Source organism: Rhagoletis zephyria, unplaced genomic scaffold (genome assembly GCF_001687245.7).
Source record: "Rhagoletis zephyria isolate East Lansing unplaced genomic scaffold, Rhagoletis_zephyria_1.1 Rzeph_scaffold_02934, whole genome shotgun sequence".
NCBI classification, from domain to species: Eukaryota; Metazoa; Arthropoda; class Insecta; order Diptera; family Tephritidae; genus Rhagoletis; species Rhagoletis zephyria.
In genome coordinates this window covers 34,395-55,188 of record NW_016160018.1, presented here as the reverse complement: position 1 = coordinate 55,188, position 20,794 = coordinate 34,395, and the positions used below count along the sequence as shown (strand labels likewise).

Sequence of the window (20,794 nt, the reverse complement as noted above, 5' to 3'; positions counted from 1 at the left end):
AGCTTTATGTGCATAAATTTAAATATACACATACATATCTGTATGTATGTATGCACACATGCGTTAACTAGTATGATTTGTTGCCACAATGCGTACCTCATGTGTACACTAATTTTTCATCATATTTGTAGAGCACCTCATTATTTTAATTATGTGAATTTGATTGTAACGAAGCTGATTGAAAAATAAGTAAATAGAGACATTACAGTAATAAAAATTTTATATTTTGAATTACATCATTATCATAACACACATATCTTAATCATTAAGACTTAATGGAACTACATTAGGGTGTCCCAGAGATTTTTTTCACAAAACTCTAATTAATTTTCTCCCTTTGATCTACATATAACTTATGGCTCAATCCATGTTGAATCGACTCATAGTTGGAATATTTTTGATTTAGATGAATTTTGGTCAGAAATTTTCTTTTATCATATAACGAAGTTTTGCCAAAACATAAAAATAAAAAACAAATTTTCGAAAGTTCAAAAATTCACAATTTCCGGCGTGTATGTATGAGCAAAGCATGCGCGTGCATATACGAACCCTGGTTTCTAGTACAGCTTTCGTCACGTGAAAATTTGCCCTCAAAAAAGTTTTTTATATGATCTAAAATACAGCAACTTGAAAAAAGTGATATTAACACATCTAAAAAGTTAGTTTTGGTAAAAAAACAGGTACTGGGACCACAGTGCATTATATGAAACCGCAGGCCTTTCAAAGCACATCAATAAGATGCCTTCCCATGTCGCCGGGATATTATACAGTGTTGCCGCGCCCGAAAAATAAAGTTTAACAAAACTTTCAAAACGTTTAACAAATCCCGTTAAAATTAAGCAACTTATTTATCGGGTCTTATTAAAACGAAAATGCCTGGAGTTACTGTTTGTTTCTTCCTGAGCTTCGTAAATTGGTTATACAAATAAAAAGTAAGCAAGTCAGTAAGTAAAGGCTCTCTAAGGCTGAGTTTTGTCGTCAAAAGTAAGGATGTTATAGTCTAAGGGCCAATTTCAAGTAAATATTTAAACGGCACTTAAGTTTAATTGTGGATTTTTCTTTAAATGCCATTTAGCTTTCGTTGGGTTTTTGATCAACTTTGTTTAAATATGCCAAACAATTGGCGGCACTGCTGCTTATTCCTTTCAATTGAAAACTATTACCCATTCTTTCAGGCTTTCAACACATACTCCTATAATAGTTATCTGCCCTTTCGCTAGAGTTTTGAATGCATGCAAAAAAAGAGTTAGGCATCATGTTATCCAAAATGTGCGTGTTGATCTTGTCACGCAAATGAAGGGGCCTAAAGTTCTAGGTCGCCTCCGAACGGCAAATGGTTTTTATGAGAAGCGATTTTATGGCAGAAGTAGACTCGGAGGTTTGAAAATGCGACGACCGCAGATCGGGAATTGCGTAGAGAAACATTTGCTGGAACTTTATGTGGGATCTGGATCACAGTCTTCCTAAAATAAATTTGTAAAATTTATTGAAATAGCAACTCTTCTCACTATGATTTTTTGAGGAAAATTATCCTTTTTGACTATTTTAATAAAAATATTTAGCAAAACATTTTAACAGGCATTTCAAACTTAAGCAATTTTGCTTAAATTTAATCAAGACGGCAACGCTGATATTATAGCTAGGCCTGACTGCTATCCGCCAGGAAAAATATGTATCCTTATGCTCAGCAAGCAATTCGGCTGCTAACAGGAAACACCCTAACAGGCACTTGCTGGAAGCAGAGCCACCTTTTAACAGCACACACAAACCAATACCCGTCTCTCAATCTTCCACTAAACCCACTCAGCTAACAGCCCCATTCCTTTGGTTTTATCCCGTTAAACGGCACGTCTCCTGGGTCTACCGTTAGTTGGACTTGACGAAAACGGCTAATGGAGGGTATGCGTTTCGAATTCTCAAAAAAAAAACTCACTGCTTAAGTTCTGGGACACCCTAATGTGCACATATGTATGGATGTATGTACAATCACTTTTTATTACTCATCGATTGCAGCATTGCGACGCCTACAACAGCTACAAAAACAACACATGCGCTTATATGTGCAGCATTTTCGTGTTTTTTTATAGTTTCTTTGTAGATATGTGAGCATTTTTATGTAAGTAGATGCCACATAATTCTCACCGAATTGCGTTTTTTCTTATGTTTTTTTTTTGTAGGTTTACCTAAGTAGTGCGCTGTGTCTAACTCTTAATGTTTAATCATTTGTTCACCATTTTGACTTTTTAGGTCAATTTTATGTGTATGCCACAATTTGTGGTTGTACTTAGTATTTTAATACTTCATGGATGACTATTAATTGCAAGCGGCGGGGGATTTGAACGTTCGTTAGTAACGAATCGTTACTACTATGTACATATATTTGACATTTTGCGACCTTCATGTAACGGAATTATTGCTGGAAAAATGGATTTTGAACTTTTGAGATTCAGCTATATACGGCATACATAATGTGACCAACTATTTCTTAGCTTAAAGAAGTACAGGTTAGGTTGGGTTAAGTTAACTCCGCGAGCCGATTACGAAATTTCGAATGCGGCTAATTTCGATCCCTGAGAGCTCAGTGTTTGTTCAGAAGCGAGAGCCAAAATGCTTCCATATTAGCCTCGTGAAGGTTGGACAGTTTAAAAGAAAGTGTGGAGATGATTCCACTTCATATTCCTGTTGACAGCCGAAATTCCTAGTCTCACCGCATGAATACCAATCGCACAATGGCATATCAGAACCCCCATCACTAGCCCTTGAGAGGTAACGTGTGCAGAGAAACGTCTTCTTTTCCTTTTGTATGCCACAAAAGGACCCGGTTTCCCTTAGTCTAATAGCAGTTCGCGCTGCGACAATTCTATCTGCAGTGTAGGTGTGGTTCCTAATGCTCCGCTAATTCCTGTTTTACAAGTGTAGCCTTTTCTAGTGAGTTCCACCAGACAAGGGCTCCTTGAAACAATATAGGATTAAATCTGGTTTCCTAGAGCTAATGAATTAATTTGGGCGAGAGACCCCACCTTTTACTGATAGCTCCCCTTTAGCAGTACAAGGCAACCTAGACCTTTCCTACCCTTTCTTCAATGTTAGGTTTCTACGACAGCCGCCATTGATCGCACACCTAGTTCAGGTAACCTTGAGCCAGATCAAAAACGGTGTATATAAATCGTCCCTTAACCAAAAGTTCCACATCATCTACATAGGCGATCACCCGACAGCCCACTTTTTCCAGTTCCACTAGATGGTCGTTTACAACCGCAATCCAGAGCAGAGGAGAGAGAACACCACTTTGTGGAGTGCTCTTATTGACTCTGTCCTGACTGCAGACGCTCCCCTAATATGCCGCGACTGCTCTGTCACGAAGTAAGTTTATTAGGTGGGTTCAACCCCCAGATTATGAATATTATTGACTATTACCTCTCGATTGGCATTGCTGAAGGCCCCCTCGATATCGGAGAAGGCTCCAACTGCCAAATTTTCATGCGTGAAGGCTTCCTCTGACCACTTTACCAATGTGTGCAGGGCGGTATTCACCTTACTTTTCTTGCAATAAGCATATTGAGCCCTTGACTGACAGTCACGAGGAATCGCGTTTCTTATGTACAGGTTCAGGTCTCTTTAGCGTTTTTAGCAAAAGCGTTTTTATCAAACACGAAGAGACTGATAGGCCTAAAATCCCTAGGGGAAACATGAGAGCCTTTTCCGGCCTTCGGGATGAAAGCAAAACACTGACTACCCTTCAAGCCATGGGGATATACCCGGTACTCACGCAGTTCACATAATTAGGACACGACACGCACCTTCAGACCCCTTTGCAGCAGCGCCGACAGGACCTGAGGGAGATTCTGTAATCAGTTAGCGACAATTTTCGAATCGCTATCGCACTTTTTGACGCAAAAACATTTATATCATGCGTAAAAAAGTGCGATAGCGATCCGAAAATTGTCGCTAACTGGTTACAGAATCTCCCTCCAGAAGTACAAAATATCGTAAAGAAGTACATTTGACTGAACTTCGAAGTACGAAGCACAAGAGCGAAAAAAGGAGTACTGTACTTCCGAAAGAAGTACGGTTGGTCACATTTGGTATACATATGTATGTATGTATATTGTCGAAAAAGGTCTATTGAACCTACCACACATACAAACCGCTTCACTTGAATAGGCATAATTTTTTTTGTTGGTTCAATAACCAAGCTTATAAATATCAATGCTTCTGAGCGTGGGAGATACTTTAATTTTATTTCCTTTCAAAGGCTGGTAAATGTTTAAGTAAATTGGTGAATAAAAGACCTCACCTTGTATATTATTGCGTTTAAAGCAGCATTTTTTTTAACAAAAACAAATCTGATAACTTTTTGTGGAGGTCAACGAGGACAGACCAAGTATCTCCTGTTATCAAACAAACAGTCAGCACATTCGCGCCTTTTCACCCACGTCACTGTTGACAGGTATAATTACGACAAAGTGGAGAATTTCGTTTACTTGGGAGCCAATATTAACACCGATAATAATGTCACTATCGAAATCCAACGCAGAATCACTTTTGCCAAAAAGTGCTACTTTGGACTGAGTAGGCAATTCAGAAGTCCTCCGAAATCCACATTCTTGCCTGTGTTGGTATATGGCGCAGAAGCATGGATAATGATAACATCCGATGCGGTTGCTCTTGGAGTATTCGATAGAAAGATTTTTCGGAAGATTTACCAGCCTTTACGTATTGGCGACCGCGAGTACCACAGATGATGGAACGATGAGCTGTATGGGCTTTTCTGAACTCGGCCAAAATCGCTTAGAGGGTTACAGCGCCAAATAAGAAGAATAAGGAGTGAATAAAAGCGAAAGAAGTTTACAATATTTATCAGGCCTAGAATCGTATGAAAAATAGCTGCACAGAAATGACAGAAGGTCCATTCAACAAAAAAAAAAAAAGGTTTTTCATGCCCCCACCATGAAAATTTCAAGAAAGGAATATCAATAAGTGCACAACGTAAAGAATCGCGATTTGCTCATATGCATTAAAAGGGACAACTAGAATATTCCGGCACAATACTGACATAATCGCAATCCATAAAATGCGATGGGCTGGACACGGCTGCATGAAGTATTCAGTGTATGACCTTTATTATAGCAACTGTTACAAGCACAATTAAAACACGTCTTCATTCCGTTACGGTTCCCACAACAATGCCAATTTATTGAACTAATCGAACGATGGACAGCGTATACAAATACAATAAATGTGTTTTGCATAGTAGCGGCTGAGCAACTCTCTCATAGTAGCACTGAGCGCCACTATAGAACCATGAACGAACGAATAAAGATCACCTAGCACGGCGTGCGAGAAAAAAGTAATTTTTTTGCAGGGACCTGTGTTTTGAAACCTGCGTGTGAATGAAAGAACCGATTAAAGAAATGACGTCATCAACTTTTTTTTTCTCAAATGCAATTACAAAAACACGGTTGCCGTGCTGGGTGATCTTGTTAGTTGGTTCATGCTATAGAACAGTTCATAGTCGCATATAACTTATACAGCGACCATGAAACGGTGTACAAATTTGATTTGGGAATTTTGGTTAGAAGAAGACTCCGAACAACTCGTCTCCGACGAGGGAGAATGACAATAAGGCTTGAGTATTATGTATGCCCGGATGATGACGCTCCAGTGAAAAGATCGTTCGACTCAGCACCGATGAATAGACAACGAAACAAGGGCTTCCACGAATCAAATAGAAGAACAGAAGGACCTGTCTGCACTCGGGATGAAGAACTGAGGCAAATTTTGGAAGGAGAGCGGCCATTGGCGAAGTGTTTTGGTGACGGCCAAACAAAGTAGAAGAATGTTTCGGTTTTCTCGGACGGGAAACTTTAGTTTTCATGGCAATTCCATATTTCTGGGCATTTTACCATTTTTGAGAGACAATTTTTTTCACTTTGTCTATTACTGGACACCGCCCGAATTATACGTGAATGAATCTATTATTTAACAACTTGGTCATTTTCACCTATATATGCATGACATTTCTGAACACCAAATTTTAGTATAAAAGTCGTACCTTATAGACAAAGAATTATAACAATTATGTACGCTGAATTCTTGGAGGTTTTTGTGAAACTATTATTTGTTGACCTTGGCCTCAATACCCATAGGAAAAAAGTCGTTATATGATAGATTCTTTTTCTATAAAAGAAAATAAAATCTGACTGTTCTTAGCACTTAGACTATTATAAATCTATACACATTAAGTATAAAGGGGATCTCATTCGGTTTAAGTTTAAAAAACTCCTAAATGAATTATATGAGAGTTTTTTTACCATAAAATGAGAAATGAATCATCGATAAAAAATAATTAAGTATTACTATTATTGAATAATTATGATTTTCGATACCGAAGAGTGGGAGAAATGGCCAATCTGGCGGCGCCTTGTTAATAACTTCGAAAGAATAAAAAATTTTAGGTGTAATATGTTTTGTATATTTTTGTATTTGTATGTTTTTACGTAGATTTTCGACAACCAAACACTTTTTTATTGGTGCTGGTTTACTGTGTCAAATTAAAAAAAGGGTGCGTTTTGACTCTAACATTGTACCTAAAAAACGCAAAAAATCAAAAAATTGTAAAAACCTGCACCTAATTTGTTATGTTGACATAGACAATAGATCATACTAAAAAACGAACAAAATACCGGGGCAAATCTTGTCGAATCTACCCAACTTTCATTCCACAGAAGATTGGGTTACACATGCTAAAACACTTTATCAGAGAGGGCATTTTGTACCACGACTAAACACTAAAACCTATAAGCACAGGCCACAAACATATTTTTTTTTATTTAACACATACCTAATAATTTCAATTAAACCACTGATCCAAATAGAAAGTTAGAAAAATAAAATTGTTTCTGTAAACAAACTTTTTACTGCAAAAAAAGCCGAAAATAATTAACGCACTTGCTGAAAATATGTCTGAACGCTCGCAGCAGGGCAAATATTGAATAAAACAAAATAAAAAAAGCAAGAAATTTGGCGGGATTCGAAAATTTAAAATTTCATTAAAACGCCGCCAAATTGACCATTTCTTCCATTGTGTACCGGTTCAACTATTTGACGTGAAAATCGGCTTTGTCATTATTTCAGCTGATTCCACTCAAAATGACTTATTGGAGATTGTTGCTCTCAAAAATGTTCACTAAAACTGTAATTCGCTAAGTAGGGCCAAAAATCTTTACGTATGGGTTTTGAGACATGAGAAAGGTGACGAAGTAAAGGTTTGACAGTGGAATACATACGTTGAGCAAAAGACCACCAAAGCCTAAATAGCGTTCTGGCAATGTAAAAAGGTCTATGGTAAAACGTGGGGTCTGTCACTTAGAGAAATGCTCTGTGGTGTTGTGGAGCAGACTCTATCAATATCGTATGAAATCTGCTTGCCAAGCTTCCAAGAACGATGGCAGTGCACTGTACAGGAGCTTCTCCTACACAAAGCTGGGCGATAAGAATTACATGTGTAATCGATTGCGTCTAGGACTACGATTACTTTAATCGCAATTACAAAAATGTTTAAATTAGGATTGCGGTAATCGTTCAANAAAAAGGTCTATGGTAAAACGTGGGGTCTGTCACTTAGAGAAATGCTCTGGATTTAAACCTGTATGAAAATACTCATAATCGGATTTGCANTACACCCCGGCTTACCATGTAGCGGTAGCTTTCGGAAAGGTGAAAAGGCATATATGTAATACATGCGCCGGGTATTTAATGTTCGGCCCCGCCCGAACTTAGACTTTCTTACTGGTTTTAAATTACGATTACTGTAATCATAATCTAAGTTCGTTCGATGAAGGATTACTGTAATCGCAATCTTATTTTTTTAGCTTGTTGGGATTACTGTAATCGTAATCGTTTAGTAATCGTAATCCTTATCGCCCAGCTCTGCTCCTACATATAATGGTCACTTAATACTTTTATGCGTGGGAAGGTCCTTAAGACCACCTGTAAGTTTAAAAGAAATAGATATTGGTATGACACAGTGTGGAGAGAGGTGGAACTTGCTGCAGCCGGAGATTTTGACTTGAATATAGTACGCCACCGTTGCTTTTGCTGAAAAGATACTACAATGTTGAGTTTCCTGTTGCTGAGTGCTAGCTTACACATTGCAGAATCTTTACTGATGGCTGAATCAGGATCTGGCGTCTACACTTCGGCTGAGGTATATCCAATCCTCAAGGCCATGGTCTACGTGGGGGAAAGTAGGTCTTCAGTGGCAGCAAAGCTGCGCTTAAGGCATTGGCCAGCCCTCTAACTAATTCCAAGCTAGTTTGGCAATGCAAGTCTCGAATGATGATGTTGGAAAACGCAGTGAAATTTTTTTTACCATGGGTTCCAGGTCCCTCGGTAGTATCCGGTAATGAGCCATGTAACCATTTGGCTCGGTCCACAACCAGTTACAGCACTCCCACTTTCGGCCATCGAAGCCACCGCCAAAAACCGGGTGAAGACTCTCTTGAGGTAATTTCTCTTATCGTCGTTCACCGCTAGGCTAACCTTTGTTGGCTCAATCTATGCACGGATAGTTCAGACTTGTTTCAAGCTTCCCAGCCTTGAAGATAATGCACTCAAGCTAAATAAAAAAATGTTTAATAATACACAAAGTTTGGTCTCCAACGGCTCGGAGAAATTTTCCCAATTTGACTCGACATCGCCTCGCTTAACTGCACTTAACTGATTAGTTTTAAATGAAAATTACAATTAAAGCAAGCATACTAACATTAACCTACTCTCTCATTACAGATTCAACATTTTGCATATCTACAAGACATCAACCGCAATCGCCCGAAGTCTACTTCCGCCGCTACGGAACTGACCGGTAAAACACATTCAGCGCAACAATCGAAGAAAGGTTTCAAGTCAGGACGTGCTCATGCACCTGCTTCACAGTATCGTGGCAATGCGGAAGAGGCCGAACAACAATATGCTATTGCCATACAGCCACCCAATCCAACAGCCGCGCAGGCGCCACATTATGGAGCGCCACCACAACAGATCACGCCACGTTATCATATTGCGGTGCCAGTACAGCAACAGCAACAATTAGCACCCGCAGGCCAACCTAGCGCACCACAACAACCCTATCAAATTATACCCGAAGAAGAGTTCCTTNAATAATACACAAAGTTTGGTCTCCAACGGCTCGGAGAAATTTTCCCAATTTGACTCGACATCGCCTCGCTTAACTGCACTTAACTGATTAGTTTTAAATGAAAATTACAATTAAAGCAAGCATACTAACATTAACCTTCTCTCTCATTACAGATTCAACATTTTGCATATCTACAAGACATCAACCGCAATCGCCCGAAGTCTACTTCCGCCGCTACGGAACTGACCGGTAAAACACATTCAGCGCAACAATCGAAGAAAGGTTTCAAGTCAGGACGTGCTCATGCACCTGCTTCACAGTATCGTGGCAATGCGGAAGAGGCCGAACAACAATATGCTATTGCCATACAGCCACCCAATCCAACAGCCGCGCAGGCGCCACATTATGGAGCGCCACCACAACAGATCGCGCCACGTTATCATATTGCGGTGCCAGTACAGCAACAGCAACAATTAGCACCCGCAGGCCAACCTAGCGCACCACAACAAGCCTATCAAATTATACCCGAAGAAGAGTTCCTAAGACTTTTGGAAGATGAGCTACGTGCACGTGCTTTTCACGAAGCCCAATATCGTCATCAGCAGCAGCAGCAGCAAACTGCACCAGCACCGTTACCCACTAAACCCTTGCCACATCCTACTGAACGCATCGGACAAGGTTTAGGCAGCTACCGTCAACAAGCGCAGCTACAGCCTCAATCGCTTGCCGAAGAGCCAACACCCCAATATGTGCAGTATGTGCCACGCCACCGCGGTGGACCTAAGTATCTGCCGCAGCCCCAGCATCAACTGCAGCCGCAACAAGTTGAGCCACAAGCAGCCGAACCGGCGGCAGAGGCACCACCACACATACCACCTCAGCTAGCCTACTATCAACCGCAAGTGAGTTACAAAACATTGCCAAATCATCCGCTTGCCAAGTCATCATTGGAGAATGAAATTGAAAAGCTGCTAGCCGCAAATAAACCTTCGCCAATTCAGCTAACGGATAATTCCAATGAACCATCTGCTGTAGTGCATCAGCACCACCAACCACCACAGCAGCAGTTGCCGCCACATCCCATACCGCGCCCGCGTCAATATGCAGTGCAGCAGAAAATTTATTCGTCACCAAGCAACTCACAACCGACACCCACACCGCTGGTAGATGCGAACAATCAGCCATTTATACCCTCTTTGTTTAGATTTAGCAACTTACAACAGCCAACACCCATTTATCCTACACAAGTGCCACAACACGTTGTCGACTCCAAGAAATTGGGACCAGTTATCTATCCACCAACTCAAGCACCCACGCCTGCACAACAGTCACAACAGCCCACGCAATACTTCTATCAGGAACTGACACCTACGGCCAGACCCAAAACTCACCGCTCGAATAAGTACGGCTCAAAAGTTTCTACTTCTTCTCCGAAATTGCGCGAGAAGGAGCCGCCAAATTACCCGAATGTACCCGCCGCGGCTAAATACCTTAACCCACATTTGTATTACGATTACGACCGACAACCCAGTGGTCAGAGCTCGCCTGCGCAATTCCATCCCAGCCCTCCAGATCCAAACACCCCCACGGCTGAACAACAACAACAACCACAACTTCAGCATCAGCAGCAAGTACAGGCACATCATTACTCAGCTCCAGCGCCCGCACCACCACCACAAACACACTCAGGCCGGCAATACATTTCCCCACCACCAGCACCATCGCAATCGAGCATTTTTGTCGCGCAAGGCACAGGCATCGCTACACCATCGCGTAGCAATGCGGTCAAGACGAAGTCCATCGAAGACGTACGTCAATTACATTTGCCACAACCAGGCGGCAAGCCGCTTACACAAAGTGAATTTCAAGCTCTGATCGATGCTGGCTACCCAGTTACGGCTGTACCCGTGCCAATACCTGTACCTTACGAGCAGTATATCAAAGAACATCCAGAATTCCGCAATCAACCAGTGGACTATGCGCAACTGATGCAACGTATAGCGCAGCAATATGGTCCACGTAGATTACTGCAAGCTCAACCCTCTGAACCATCAGCAAATGTTGCGTCCGCGATGGCAGATGCACAAACTGCGACGGCTATCGGTGGTGGAAATATAACCTACCTGCGCCCAGTTGCCGAACAAAAAAGGCATCCACGTGATGAGGCGGAAACGGCTGTAGCTGGAAATACGGATGAAGCCAAACAATAATGTGCGAATACATTTACAAATGTAACAATAGCTTTTAACTGTATTTTATCGTCGAATTGTCGAACAAACGAAGAATCTAGTATAGTCCCAGAACATGCATGGCATCAAGCCAAGGCGAGCCGGAAATTTAAAAATGTTTAGCAACAATGAAAAAACAACTAAAGTGGGTCATAATTCGAATTGCAAGTAGTAAAAAAATCTAAAGACACTCCAGGAAAAAGTCATTACACACTTTGCAGGTTTTGTAAGTAGTTCAGGCTTTGTAGGCTTTCCAGGCCTAAGCTTTCTTCAAAAAAATTTACCGGTGTTCTTTGTATCATATCATATGTCTTGACCCTCTAGATTTTTTAGCGATTCATTCAGCTATAAGATTGGTAAGACACGAAAAGCACTGAATACTTAGTACGGAGCTCTAAATGTGTTTTCGACAGCTGAAATTACATATACAGGGTGTGCTAGACCACCCGTCACTCCCTCTAAAATGGATGGAAATATTTTTTGTTGAAAAACGCAAAAATATGGCTTACCTAATCAAGGTGCTCTATCTTTTGGTTGTATTACCGACTTTCAATTTCGACTGGGGGTGGGTTAAACTAACCAGAAGTCCTTTTTTTTAATTAAACGTACATGTTTTTACTACAGAACCTAGTTCTGAGGATAAAAATATATAACTTTTGTTTGAAACTTTTTTCTCGTAAGTGCCTTTTTCAACCTCTAAATGACCTTCAAACAGCAACTCGCCCTGGAAAACGAAAGAAAAACATATATGGATGCTCTATCTTTTGGTTGTATTACCGACTTTGGGTTTATACCAATTTACAGACTGGAAGTACTTTTATGCGCAGAATCGGAATCTGGGATTAAAGCAAAGCGGATTTAAAAAAGTAGACTTCCGGTCAGTTCATCCCACTTCCGGTCGTAACCGGAAGATGGAGCATCCCCGATTTGTTTTCGTATCTCAATAAAAACCATTTCCCTCCATTTTAGAGAGGGTGGACGGGTGGTCTAGGACACACTGTAGATTCATAACTAGCAGTCGATCAACAATTTCGCTATTGGATCTCTGAATCTTGACGAAATTACCCCGTTTGAGGCCACTTTTGAGGCACAGTAGTGGTGTTGTTTAAAAGAAAGGCTTGAAAATTGCTTAGGATTGAATCCTTACTAATTTTTGTGGAATCTACTTTTTATTTGCATACATATATTGGGCTTCGATTCAATTTTCAGTGCAAATTCTTGAGCTTAAGCTCACTCCATCAGTGCAAAAGTTGAGTCTGAGCTTAGGCACACGATTTATGCATGATGTCGATTGCCGTAAACCTAGGTTAGGTTGGGTTAGGTTGAAGTAGCTGCCAGTGACCCCACTAGCAGACCTAGACCCTTAGCTTGTGGCCCCGTTGTGATACCGCGCGGATCATTAGAATCCTTCTACCCAAACCATCGTATGCCTACCTCGTCTATGTAGGTTAAGTCTTTTAATAATCCTGTACCCATGGCATTCGTCTCTTTCTACAAAGTGTGTGGTATTAGCATAACAGGTGGCCTTCGTCAACTCTGCAGCTTCTGCAGAATTAGTTATGGGGGACCTCTAACCTCTCCGCATGCCTTCCGATGGCTAGATGGCTCGTTAGCAAACCTGTCTTAAACCTAACTTAATTCGGTGTTCAAAGACTTCGTTCGGATTTTGAACTTTGATCAATCGTTAAGATCGAAAGAGTTTGGGTCTAACCGTGGAAAACTCAAATTTATATTTATGAACAATATATAAATTTACGCAGTTCATTTCCTGGACTAGTAAAGTTGCGAGTCTTTCAAGGATTTCGGTAATTTTGTCTCTTTTAGCACCGAAAGAACTCAACTTTTCCTAATTATTAGCCTCATTGCGTAAGTCGTAAATTATGCTAAATTGTACGACTCGACAACAGTAGCATTGTTTATTGTCGTAATGAAATAAGTAAACGACCAAAATCGTCGAAAACTATACAGTGCTGCCAAGTTTTTCCATTTTAATACACTAGTCGAGTGGAAATTTTAGGCAATGACCGCTTTGGGACTAGTCGTGATTATTTTGGGGCTAATAATGGGCCATTTCACGACCGTTTCGAGGCATGCTCGGGACTATTTTGGTATCGTTTCGAAGCTGTTTCAGGACCATTTTGGGACTAGTACAGGCCCATTTCGGGTCTGGTTCAGGACTAGTTTCGGACTAGTAATGGGCCATTTCAGGACCGTTTCATAACTTATTCGAAATCCTTTCGGGTCAAGTTCATTACTTTTTCAGAACCACTGTAAGACTACTTCAGGATAATTTTGAGACTAGTTTGGGAAAATTAGAACCTAGTCACGAAATGATTTTGAAAGAAGTTATGAAAAAGTCGTGTACTGGTACCGACAAAATGAATAAAATGGAATGAAATTTATGTTTACTTTGAAACCTAATCAATTTATGTATGTAACGAAATCGCCTAATGCCTTGCCATGCAGTGAAGTTAACTTCAACTAACCCCCAATTATCAATTTTCATACGATATACGATAAGCGCTTGCAGGCGTATCGTGTGAAATCAGATCTCGTACTATCATTTTCATACGTCCGACAGATGTATTGTTGTGAATGGATGTGGTTTTTGTTCACTTCATTGCGAATCAGCACAAATCAGCTACGCTAACTATCGGATTTCATACGACAAATAGATTCATAATGGAAAATAACAGAATGCAAGCGTTTATCAAGCATCGCACGAATTCATAATAGGGAGGTAAACAAATCCACTATTCAAAACTGGTCTACCCATTCATTAGAAAAAAATCATCAATATTTAATATTCAAACATTGATACAATAAAATAGAATTAAACGTACGGAATATTGCGCAACGGCCCACTTGCTGTTAAATAAGTTTCAGTTGGCACTCTAATGCACATTTATTTATAATTATGTAATTATATGTATGTAATTTTTAATTTTAAATATCATAGAGTACGCGTATATTTCGAAACAAACGAAACACTATGACGTTCAAGTAAAACCTATGCAGCATTTGAAAATGAATAATAGTAGAGAATTTATAAAAAAAAAATCATACATAGACATTTATCATACATTCATTTTAGCAATGCATTTTACGAAAACGTAGTTCAAATTTTATTAAAGTTATTATTATACATATATGTATATGTATGTATATTGTAAAAAATGCTGCTAGAAAACTTTAAGCTCTCAACAAACTTGTTGCGTGTAATTTTAGCAAATTACTGAATGTATATAAAAGTAAATTGTATAAAAAATAATTATTATATTGTAGTGTGCTTATGTAAAATTTAGCGTTGGTGGATTGCTATTTGAATTGCTACTATCTGCTGAACTGAGGGTTTCAGGCGTAGCTTCTTTAGCTTGGATGCGCGATATGTTGGGATCTTTTTTATCCTTACGCTCACGTTCCTTGTCACGCTCCTTCTCCTTGTTGTGCTTGTGCTTATGCTTGTGTTTGTGCTTCTTTTTGTCTTTCTTTTTCTTTTTTTGCTACAGACACAAAAAAAATTTAAAGAAATCAAAAGTGCAAACACAGTCGTATGAATTAATGCCATCGTATACCTTTGATGAGATTTCCGCCTTATGTCTGCTTTCGGCGTCGGTTTTACTTGCCTCAAAACTGCTATCTGCTTTTGTTATAGTCGTCTCGCCAATATCGATAATTGTTACAGAATTGTCATCCTCTTCGAAGATTTCACTCTTCAAACGTTTCGGCTCAGGTGAGTGCACAGATGTATCAGCTTCTTGCTCAACATTAACTTTTATTTCATTTTCGTAGGACTCCACTTTAATTGCATTATCCTCAACCAGAGTTACTTCTTCGCTTGTTTCCAGTTTGATAATTTCATTGCCTACTTCAAACGACTCGGTAGCTGTGCGTTTCAGTGATGTTATAGTGGTCTTCTCTTCGACAATATCAACCACTTCGTCTTTCTCTTCTTTTATTGGAGGCGGCGTTACAGTGACGTCGTTAATAGAGCCAGTGCTGATTGGAGTGTTGGTTTTCTTGGTACCTTCTTTAATGATTTCTTTGTACATGTTGCTGACATCGGCCGATTGTAAGCACAAGGGACGTTTTGTGGCATATAGCGCATGATATAAATCCACCATATCACAACGTAATTTCGTATCGAACGCCAGTTTGTTACTGCAAGTAAGAAGTGATATTTGATATTTCAATAAATTGTATATACACATGTACTAAGTATGTAAGAATAAAAAAACACTTACTTCATATTTGACCACAATCGCTCTACCAACTCTGACCGATCTAAGCGGCTACTACGTGACTCACGCGTAAATGGTGGATTGTCGATTAGTAATTGTGCAAGTGCATGCCGTGCAGCTGGGTCGGGATCTGTTTCAAGCAGTGTAATCAAATGATCTAAATCTTCCCAACGACCATCTACTTTTACGAAATCCACTAAACACTCCATAGCCGCTATACGTAAGTCAAGATATTGGCCATAAGCAGCATAGCAGCGATAGATTTTCGGCAGCGAAGGCAAGTGGCCACATTTTTGTAGTTTTCGTATCACTTTAAGACAAGAAACAGATACCATATATTTGTATGAAGGTAAGTTCTTTTCCATATTGAGTAGACGAGTGACCTCTTCAAGTACGAGTCTATAAATATTTACGGTATTTTTACAAAATAATTTTATAAATATTAGTTTTTATACTTGGCATCTGCGGAAAGACTATCCGAAGTAATTGGTGTGCCACGTAGAGCGACGGAAACAACAGGTGTTATGGAATTTCCTAAGGCATCAACTAAAGCAGCGCGATAGTAAACATCTGAGTAGTGATTACGCGTGTTATCATTGTATTTAAAGAGATCCAGGAGAAAGCGTATGACTTCGGGTGGACAAATACCATGCGAAGTGCGTAGGCCTAAACAAGAAAGTCAAAAATTTGGGTGAAAGAGATTGTTTGCTGGATATTTTAATTAGAAACAAAAATAAGTCCCAAATCGTCTTCGCCAAAAAAAAAACATATACGCATGCTGCGGACTTCCGACTTAAAACCTTGACTCATTATCTACTTTTAAAATGTATCCTAAATACTCACCGGCCATTGCGACAGGTATAACTTTTTGTAAAAAGTATAACTGAAAATTGGCAAAATTATTCTGTTTAATTATATGGGGTGCACTAAATGAGCCGAAAAATTTCCTGAAGATATTCAACATTGCCGGTGGGCCACTCCATTGTGTCACCATTTGATTGGCCACTTTCGTAAGGCAATGTGCTGCCTCACAGCGCACTTTATAAAAACAACGTTCATTCTCAATCGTATCCGTTAGTGCAGAACGTGTTGCGTTTGTTGGATATTTCTCTAAGGCTTTTATAGCCTCAAACTGTGCCGTCACATCACGCTCATGGCGCAACTGATATTGCCACTGAAAATCGGGTTGTTCTATGTTTAGATCGCGTATTAAAATCATTTCTGGGTCTAGACGAATCCAAAGTACAGGCGAATCACTGTCAAATTAAAGATGCAATTTAGTAATTCCCCTTCTAAGTAGGTAAAAAACTTTGGAAACCATATACTTACTCCATTGCAGAGAGATCCATATCGACTTCTTCTCCCGTACATAGTGGAATTTTTTTCTTTTTATTACGTCGGCTTTTCGAGTGACAAGTAATATCTGCCTTCACTACAGTATTTTCAATCTGTAGCATATGTTTGAATGTGCCGTCCAGTTCTTGTAGTTGTACCAGTAAGGGTCCATTATATTTACGGACGCCTCGTTGATTTACAAAATCTTGTCTTATCTCTAGTTCAATTGTGTTACGTTTGCGATTGAACACCGAAGTAAAAGAGAATTTCGCGTGCCCACCAGTACGCACCCACTGATCCATGAAAACAGACATATCCTTGCCAGTTACAGTGAAAATAGCTTTGATAAAGATATTGGTGGAAATAAGCAAGTGATGCCATAAACCGGAGCCAATTTTTGTCACCGCTGCATTAGTAGCCAGCACCAGTTGTTTATTAAAAACCTGAGAGGAAAACATATTTAAAGAAACATACATATACATACATATATATATGCATATGAATGCATGTATATTATTTGAATTCCTGCAAATGCAAGTTGATTGTTTAGATTTTACGATCGTATGAGGGAAAATTGAACGTTGAAACGGCTTTTTTGCCTTTATTGGAAATTATAAAACAAAAACAAACAGAAAACTCACTTGTATAAGTAACTCTTGTCCGATGCGGTGTTCCAACATTCGTATAACCAAATGAGCCTTACGCCTCATTGCTTCGACATATTTAGGCGAAACCGTATGTAAACTTTTGATAGGAAAATAATGCACGATTTCAGTTTGTTTGCTAGTCGCACTTGCAGGATTCGTACTTGACACTGGTAGTGGAGCCGGTGGCTGACTACAATCAAGTATAATTCCACCATACTGCTCTTCATAGCGCACTACACGCGCCAATTCCGATTGAACCCATTCCCGATACTCATTGTTTCCAAAACACTTTCGTGAATACAGGCCACACAAATATTCAGCAATGCCTTTAGCCAACCAAGTATCAGACCAATGATGTGATGTAATGAAACAGCCAAAAAACTGTTCTGCTATGGCACGCGACATTAATGTACGCGTTATATAAGTTTGATCGATGACAGCAATGGAATGCATGAGATGCACAGAAGCTATGCTCAACGTGGCATAAGCACTGATATCTGTATCAAGCTCGTCTACAAAAACTTGTTTGTAGCAGGAGAAAGGATAACGCGTGGATAGCGTTTCTTCAAAAAACTCAAATGCTTCGTGCAAGTAGCGCACTGTATTTTTCAAAAGTGGTAAGAGCTGTGGTAGACAAAAATGTGTGACCTCATGCATGTGTGGATCGACGTAGATCTCAAAGGGGCCAACAGCAAGTGCGATATTTGGAGCACATACAGGTGTTGTTAGCGAATAGTGAAATGTTTTACGCCTCAAATCTGGTGTCATAACAACTTCGATTAATTCACCGCAAGACACAGCAGTTAAGTGTTTGTCCACAGTAAATTCGAGTTTCCAAGTGCAAGGATCTGCGAAACTATCGACACAAGGAAACCATAAACGCGTCGAATTCTCATATGCATACGTGAACATATGTGCACTATTGGGCAGTATTTCATCCTCACTTGTTGGTGGAATGACGAAATGTATGCCTCCTTGAGGGTCCTCCATCGAGAATTCTATTCCTATTCGCAAACCGCGGCCTTCTTGGATCATGTGATAACCCTCTGGTGGAATTTGTATCAATAATTCGCCGGAGTTGACGTCTGGGTCTGTTTTCTGCGCGGCTGCCAAGTGATTTTTGGAATACACATCCAGTGAGCGTCTTAAAAAAAATTTATTATTATTATTATTATTATTATTATTATTATTATTATTATTAAAAAATTATTGAAAATTAATGTTAGGGTAGCTTAATACGATGATCCTACACTTTTGTATCTCCCTGACAGATATCCAAGAAGGGATCGAAGTAGAAAAACTCCGCCTCGCACACATCATTCAAAAGTATTCGATAAATGCGGCACTGCTTGGCATTCAACCTTATCAACCGCAAATTTTCTTTTGTAGGCACAATCGTTAACTCCACAGCACCCTGGAAAATAAGAAATAATCACAGTTCAAAACTATAGCGGATTACATATGAATTTGGCATTTCAGGGCTTTGTTGCACTGAAGCCCTCTATACGCTGGACGAATGCAAGAACAACAAAAACTTTACAAGCTACTCACTATTATGCTCTTCCGTTCGAAACTGATGCCCGTCAAGCTCACAATTTGATGCGCCGTGCATATATGAAAATAGAATAGTTAAAAACATTGTTAAATTAATGTTATTTATTTTTGTATTTCAGCACGCCGGCACCGGTCTACCGGCGTGTCTTCCACTCTGCTCAAGTTTCGTTTACACCTGCATGGGATGAATACTTATAATTTAAATGGCCGTGCGGGTACATCTTTAGATTCTTGCTTTGGTTCCTTATCCATTTTAACAATATTTTGATGGGTTTTTTTAGGATTTTGGCATTTTACCCAACTGCAAAATTTTTACGCCAACTTGTTTATTTTGTTTTTTTTTTTACGGCAGCACAACTGCCAAAATGTCAGCTGTTTACAGTGGTGGCGTGTAATAAGTTTAAGCCACATTACAGTGGAAATTATAAGTATACTGTTTGCAGTATCGCTTAGGCGTTCTGCACACTGGTCGTTCAATGACAGTTGGCTTATCATTACAATCATGATTCAGCGATAACATGATGATTACACTTCCGCACACTCGTTCGTGATAATTCAATTCACTCGACGCCTAAATATTCGCTTACAGCAGGTAGCTTATATTTTTCGGTTGAAATTTTTACAACTGCATGTTTACAACTATGAACTGTGCTGCAATTATTCCAGGCATAATTTTTCAATAATTTCCTTTGGTGTACTCCTGAGGTTTTTTTTGTTTTGCTTGCATGGAGAGACTTTGATAGTTAAAACACTCAACTTTATTTAATTTTAATGCATACTAGGCGCGAGCTGTCAGGTTCTGTTATCAATATAATTAACACAAGCTTTTCCGCGTGGTTGCCTTTCAATAAGTAGAATAAACAAATATTCGCAAATAAATTGGATTTATTTTATAACTGACAACTAACGTACGCTTTTTGTTCTATTCTCCAGTTTGATTTTGACTCTTTATTACCGCCAACAACTTTATGTGTATACATATTTACAAGCTGTCAAAATTTTGCGTAGTCCCACGAGCCAGGTAAAAAATATGGCATTCGTATTGACAACGAGAAATCTCAAAATTTTTGTTTGGTCTTTCTAAATTTTCTCTTTATTATCAGTTGGCAAAGGCCCTCAGTGGCAGCCCTCCGAGCGTTGAGATAGTAATTTCATGTCAATTAGTAGAAAAGTTCCTTGTTGAAAAAACTTTTCATTATGGCGAGAAAATTTTACATTTCTGCTGTGCCAATTCGTAACTTTTTACTGCTGGAGATTTTTGACAGTTGCTGTGGTGCAAAAGAAGTTGAGCAATTAAAATCAGAAATTATACGAAAAAGACTTCTCTTTACAGACTTTTATTCTTCTAGAACTAAAAGCCATGCATTTATTAGACGCCTTAGTAATAAAATTAGAACAAAAAAGTTCTTCAAAACCGTCAGGCGGGGTTGAAAATTTTAATTCACCTCATAGTTAACAGAAATTTACAATCCGTAGTACTTTTCTATCAACTCGCAAACGCCGTTTGCACAAAAAAGGTTATGAAATGGGTTGTATTCAAATCGTTTAGAAAATGAGTCATTTATGTATACCATTTTATGTGGAATTATTCAATAAATTTCGTTTTACACTATACTTTTTGAAACTATTTGGAGTTAATTATTTTTTGTT

At 39.3% G+C, this 20,794-nt stretch overlaps 2 protein-coding genes across 2 annotated transcripts in view; one reads left to right on the top strand and one right to left on the bottom strand.

The window, feature by feature from the left end:
* LOC108368050 (bromodomain-containing protein 4) overlaps window positions 1-14,415 on the top strand; it is a 31,466-nt gene extending 17,051 nt beyond the window's left edge. Inside the window, exons 4-5 of the mRNA XM_017622799.1 lie at window positions 8,791-9,156; window positions 9,679-14,415. Of these exons, the coding sequence (XP_017478288.1) occupies window positions 8,791-9,156; window positions 9,679-11,349 (2,037 nt within the window). The 3' untranslated portion in view covers window positions 11,350-14,415. The remainder of the gene's footprint in view (window positions 1-8,790; window positions 9,157-9,678) is intronic.
* On the bottom strand, window positions 12,130-19,874 carry Taf2 (TATA-box binding protein associated factor 2). The gene is made up of 10 exons (XM_017622796.1): window positions 19,341-19,874; window positions 19,142-19,196; window positions 18,841-19,004; window positions 17,585-18,734; window positions 16,938-17,386; window positions 16,452-16,864; window positions 16,064-16,274; window positions 15,612-16,007; window positions 14,943-15,528; window positions 12,130-14,870 (listed from the first exon to the last, which is right to left on the bottom strand). Exons 1-10 carry the CDS (start codon window positions 19,394-19,396, stop codon window positions 14,658-14,660), a joined length of 3,693 nt encoding a protein of 1,230 aa, XP_017478285.1. The 5' UTR covers window positions 19,397-19,874; the 3' UTR covers window positions 12,130-14,657.
* Window positions 19,875-20,794: the final 920 nt, after the last annotated feature.